Raw genomic sequence first — 6998 nt, 5'->3', positions numbered from 1 at the left:
CCCTCACTGACTCTATCACAATAAATACTGACCCCCCCTCACTGTCTCTATCACAGTAAATACTGACCCCCCCTCACTGACTCTATCACAGTAAATACTGACCCCCCCTCACTGTCTCTATCACAGTCAATACTGAGTCCCCTCACTGTCTCTGTCACAGTAAATACTGACCCTCCCCTCACTGACTCTATCACAGTAAATACTGACCCCCCCCTCACTGTCTCTATCACAGTAAATACTGACCCACCCCCTCACTATCTCTATCACAATAAATACTGACTCCCCCCCTCACTGACTCTTTCACTGTAAATACTGACCCCCCCCTCACTATCTCTATCACAATAAATACTGACCCACCCCTCACTGTCTCTATCAGAATAAATACTGACCCACCCCTCAGCCCCCTCCACTACTCTGAGTTATTCTCTCCCATTGTGTGCTGTTTATGGAGAGGCAAAGTCACAAATTGCCGCAAAACGTGATGCCTCAAATCAGGATTGGTCGGCTAAGCCCGATTGCTATTTCGTACTCAGCTAACCTCTCTGATGTTAGATGGGAACCACTGCTGGTGAGCTCATTGTCCAAGTAGAATAGCGAAGTTAATTGACCATCTCACGAATCTCACTGAGAAAATGTTCTGAATCTATCCATTACCCATGGTGCCGTCCCTCCCATTTTGTACTCAGGGCATTAAACTACACAATGTGCTTAGTCGATGTGGCTGGGCTCCAGTTCAAATATTTTGTTACTGTAACGTCTTGAAGGTTTAATCAGAAAGGCTCTGATAATCTACTTTTCCCACTTTAGATGCCTCTCGCTTTCAAGGCCGAGATCGTCACTGTGAGAGCAAGTCTGTGTCTGGTCCACTAGCACGTTATCAGCAAGGTTTCCAAGAGCCTGAGGCCCAGGTGAGTGAAGCGGCTTTCACCACAGGGACAGCCCGTGGCAGGAGAGCAAGCCTTCTCTGAACTTACTGCCTGTTGGAATGCTGAGATCCAGGGCTTGGGGCCCACTGGGGGAGGGGGGTGTGCAGGTTGGTGGGGTTGGTGTGGGGATGAAAGCAGGCCTATGTGTGGTTGCAGGCCAGCTGACTTTCTAGGGTTGTAGAGGCTGTCTTTCTGCCCAACGTCAAGACATGTCAACAATGTAATGGCTGGGCAACTCTCAATGAGACAGGTTCATATCTCATGCAGGGTATGGCATACGGTTTATCAGTCTGAATCCCAGCTCACATAAAGGCCTTGACTAATGGGCAGAAGCTCACCTTTAATGTCCGGGGATTAAATGTCTCTTGGAGAAGTTGGAGAGGAGAAAATTGGTCCATCTCCCTTTCTGTTTCGTGAAGCTCCTCACCCACACTCTGACCAGCTAATGTGTAATACCCTGCTTTTGAAGAGGCAACTCTGCCCTCTGCAGTGTTAGCTGTTGCTCCAGTGTTAGCAGAGAGCTCGCCTGCATGTGTGACAGCACGTGCTGGCGGCACAGTTAAACCTACATGTTAACCTAGCAAACAAGCCAAAGCTGATTAACATATTCAGAAAAAACAGACAACTTGAGAAGGGTCTTGATTTTAAACCCATACGTCAAAACTGCGTTCACAGGCTCTGCACTTGTAGTTGCAGGTTTACTCAACATCCTTCCAATGTTGGAAATACTCAGCAGATCTGTCAGCCTCTGTGGAGAGAGAAACAGAGTTAATGGTTCAGTTCGATGACCTTTCATCAGAACCACCACAGCAACCAAACAGTTCCTCTCCCACATCCATCCCTCCAAACAAGAAACAGTACAGATTCCAACCCTCACCCTCCCACACACACTGTACCCCATCCAACTCCCCACGCTTACACACACTGTACCCCATCCAATTCCCCACCCTCACACACACACACTGTACCCCATCCAACTCCCCACCCTCACACACACACACACTGTACCCCATCCAATTCCCCACCCTCACACACACACACTGTACCCCATGCAACTCCCCACCCTCACACACACTGTACCCCATCCAACTCCCCACCCTCACACACACACACTGTACCCCATCCAACTCCCCACCCTCACACACACACACACTGTACCCCATCCAATTCCCCACCCTCACACACACACACTGTACCCCATCCAATTCCCCACCCTCTCACACACACACTGTACCCCATCCAATTCCCCACCCTCACACACACACACTGTACCCCATCCAATTCCCCACCCTCACACACACACTGTACCCCATCCAACTCCCCACCCTCACACACACACACTGTACCCCATCCAATTCCCCACCCTCACACACACACACTGTACCCCATCCAATTCCCCACCCTCACACACACACACTGTACCCCATCCAACTCACCACTCTCACACACACACACTGTACCCCATCCAATTCCCCACCCTCACACACACACACTGTACCCCATCTAATTCCCCACCCTCACACCCACACACTGTACCCCATCCAACTCACCACTCTCACACACACACACTCTACCCCATCCAACTCACCACTCTCACACACACACACTGTACCCCATCTAATTCCCCACCCTCATACACACACACTGTACCCCATCCGAATCCCCACCCTCACACACCCACACTCTACCCCATCCAACTCACCACTCTCACACACACACACTGTACCCCATCCAATTCCCCACCCTCACACACACACACTGTACCCCATCCAATTCCCCACCTTCACACACACACACTGTACCCCATCCGAATCCCCACCCTCACACACACACACTGTACCCCATCCAATTCCCCACCCTCACACACACACACTGTACCCCATCCAATTCCCCACCTTCACACACACACACTGTACCCCATCCGAATCCCCACCCTCACACACACACACTCTACCTCATCCAACTCCCCACCCTCACACACACACACTGTACCCCATCCAATTCCCCACTCTCACACACACACACTGTACCCCATCCGAATCCCCACCCTCACACAAACACACACTCTACCCCATCCAACTCCCCACCCTCACACACACACACTGTACCCCATCCAATTCCCCACCCTCACACACACACACTGTACCCCATCCAATTCCCCACCCTCACACACACACACTGTACCCCATCCAACTCCCCACCCTCACACACACACACTGTATCCCATCCAATTCCCCACCCTCACACACACACACTGTACCCCATCCAATTCCCCACCTTCACACACACACACTGTACCCCATCCGAATCCCCACCCTCACACACACACACTCTACCCCATCCAACTCCCCACCCTCACACACACACACTGTACCCCATCCAATTCCCCACCCTCTCACACACACACTGTACCCCATCCAACTCCCCACCCTCACACACACACACTGTACCCCATCCAATTCCCCACTCTCACACTCACACACTGTACCCCATCCAATTCCCCACCCTCACACACACACACTCTACCCCATCCAACTCCCCACCCTTACACACACACACACTGTACCCCATCCAATTCCCCACTCTCACACACACACACTGTACCCCATCCAATTCCCCACCCTCACACACACACTGTACCCCATCCAACTCCCCACCCTCACACACACACACACTGTACCCCATCCAATTCCCCACCCTCACACACACACACACTGTACCCCATCCAATTCCCCACCCTCTCACACACACACTGTACCCCATCCAACTCCCCACCCTCACACACGCACACTGTACCCCATCCAACTCCCCACCCTCACACACACTTTACCCCATCCAACTCCCCACCCTCTCACACACACACTGTACCCCATCCAGCTCCCCACCCTCATACACACACTGTACCCCATCCAACTCCCCACCCTCACACACCCACACTCTACCCCATCCAACTCACCACTTTCACACACACACACTGTACCCCATCCAATTCCCCACCCTCACACACACACACTGTACCCCATCCAATTCCCCACCTTCACACACACACACTGCACCCCATCCGAATCCCCACCCTCACACACACACACTGTACCCCATCCAATTCCCCACCCTCACACACACACACTGTACCCCATCCAATTCCCCACCTTCACACACACACACTGTACCCCATCCGAATCCCCACCCTCACACACACACACTCTACCCCATCCAACTCCCCACCCTCACACACACACACTGTACCCCATCCAATTCCCCACTCTCACACACACACACTGTACCCCATCCGAATCCCCACCCTCACACACACACACACTCTACCCCATCCAACTCCCCACCCTCACACACACACACTGTACCCCATCCAATTCCCCACTCTCACACACACACACTGTACCCCATCCAATTCCCCACCCTCACACACACACACTGTACCCCATCCAATTCCCCACCCTCACACACACACACTGTACCCCATCCAACTCCCCACCCTCACACACACACACTGTATCCCATCCAATTCCCCACCCTCACACACACACACTGTACCCCATCCAATTCCCCACCCTCTCACACACACACTGTACCCCATCCGAATCCCCACCCTCACACACACACACTCTACCCCATCCAACTCCCCACCCTCACACACACACACTGTACCCCATCCAATTCCCCACCCTCTCACACACACACTGTACCCCATCCAACTCCCCACCCTCACACACACACACTGTACCCCATCCAATTCCCCACTCTCACACTCACACACTGTACCCCATCCAATTCCCCACCCTCACACACACACACTCTACCCCATCCAACTCCCCACCCTTACACACACACACACTGTACCCCATCCAATTCCCCACTCTCACACACACACACTGTACCCCATCCAATTCCCCACCCTCACACACACACTGTACCCCATCCAACTCCCCACCCTCACACACACACACACTGTACCCCATCCAATTCCCCACCCTCACACACACACACACTGTACCCCATCCAATTCCCCACCCTCTCACACACACACTGTACCCCATCCAACTCCCCACCCTCACACACGCACACTGTACCCCATCCAACTCCCCACCCTCACACACACTTTACCCCATCCAACTCCCCACCCTCTCACACACACACTGTACCCCATCCAACTCCCCACCCTCATACACACACACTCTACCCCATCCAACTCCCCACCCTCACACACACACACTTTACCCCATCCAACTCCCCACCCTCACACACACTTTACCCCATCCAATCCTCACCCTCACACACACTGTACCCCATCCAACTCCCCACCCTCACACACACTGTACCCCATCCAACTCCCCACCCTCAGAAACACTTTACCCCGTCCAACTCCCCACCCTCACACACACTTTACCCCATCCAACTCCCCACCGTTACACACACTGTACCCCATCTAACTCCCCAGCCTCACATACACACTGTACCCCATCCAACCCTCCACCCTCTCACACACACTGTACCCCATCCAACCCTCCACCCTCACATGCGCACTGTACCCCATCCAACTCCCCACCCTCTCACACACACTGTACCCCATCCAATCCCCCAAACACACACTGTTCCCCATCGAGCTCCTCATCCTCACACACACACTGTTTCACTTCATTTTCCCTAGTTGATGCTGACACTCCTCTGCTCCCCAGTGTACTACTTCAAGCTTTTCACAGCTGTCTGTTAAAACACTGTTCCCAGCTTCTAGCCCCTTCTCCTCTTCAGTTCCCTTCCATTGTTATCCTGTTGCTCTTTCCACCCTGCCATTTCACCCTCCATTGTCATTCATTCCTTCACCCCTTCATTCTCTCCATGCCCTCTTCTCTGCATTCCCTTCATCCCCTTTCCCTCAGTGCTGATCCTGAGCTAACGACAGTGATTTCTGAATATTGTCGGTAGCCATTTATTTTCACACTAGCAGAGATCGACAAAACATTTGCGGTGAAGTTAGCATCTTTATTGCAACAGTACTTCGTTACATCCCATCTCCATCCCATCCCATCTCCATCCCATCCCATCTCCATCCCATCCCATCCCATCCCATCTCATCCCATCTCCATTCCATTCCATTCCATCCCATCCCATTCCATCCCATCCCATTCCATCCCATCCCATCTCCATCCCATCCCATCCCATCTCATCCCATCTCCATCCCATTCCATCCCATCACATTCCATCCCATCCTTCCAATGCCATCCCTCTCATGCCATAGCTATCCCATTCCTTTCATCCCTCTCATATCATCCCCATTCCTCACCTGCTTCCTAAGCCCATCCCTTCCCTCATCCCTTCCCCCTACCCTTCCATGTCGTTTCCCTCCCTTACCCGGTCTCCAATCCTTCCAGCCAGGGTCGTTTTGTTGTTGGGTCCTCCTCACCTTTCGCTACATGTTTTCTCCACCAACCATCGCCGACCTCACTACTGCTGCCACCAACCATCCCTTCCATGTAAAGCCTTTGACAAGGTCCCGCATGGCAGACTGGTACAAAAGGTGAAGTCACACGGGATCAGAGGGGAGCTGGCAAGATGGATACAGAACTGGCTCGGTCATAGAAGACAGAGGGTATCAGTGGATGGGTGATTTTCTGAATGGAGGGATGTGACTAGTGGTGTTCCGCAGGGATCAGTGCTGGGACCTTTGCTGTTTGTAGTATATATAAATGATTTGGAGGAAAATGTAGCTAGTCAGATTAGTAAGTTTGCGGACGACACAAAGGTTGGTGGAGTTGCGGATAATGATGAGGATTGTCAGAGGATACAGCAGGATATAGATCGGTTGGAGACTTGGGCAGAGAAATGGCAGATGGAGTTTAATCCGGACAAATGTGAGGTAATGCATTTTGGAGGTCTAATGCAGGTGGGAGGTATACAGTAAATGGCAGAACCCTTAGGAGTATTGACAGGCAGAGAGATCTGGCCGTACAGGTCCACAGGTCACTGAAAGTGGCAACGCAGGTGGATAAGGTAGTCAAGAAGGCATACGGCATGCTTGCCTTCATCGGTCGGGGCATAGAGTATAAAAATTGGCAA

The 6998-nt window shown here is 52.3% G+C and overlaps 1 protein-coding gene across 1 annotated transcript in view; it reads left to right on the top strand.

Annotated features, from left to right (window-relative positions):
* The first annotated feature begins 552 nt into the window (after positions 1-552).
* Positions 553-6998, top strand: part of LOC137351480 (disintegrin and metalloproteinase domain-containing protein 10-like) — a 139031-nt gene continuing 132585 nt past the window's right edge. The window contains exons 1-2 of the mRNA XM_068015927.1: positions 553-568; positions 808-908. Coding sequence (XP_067872028.1) covers positions 553-568; positions 808-908 — 117 coding nt within the window. The remainder of the gene's footprint in view (positions 569-807; positions 909-6998) is intronic.

The sequence above is a fragment of the Heterodontus francisci genome, chromosome 36 (assembly GCF_036365525.1).
Source record: "Heterodontus francisci isolate sHetFra1 chromosome 36, sHetFra1.hap1, whole genome shotgun sequence".
Classification (NCBI taxonomy): Eukaryota; Metazoa; Chordata; class Chondrichthyes; order Heterodontiformes; family Heterodontidae; genus Heterodontus; species Heterodontus francisci.
This window is presented reverse-complemented; position numbering and strand designations above follow the sequence as displayed.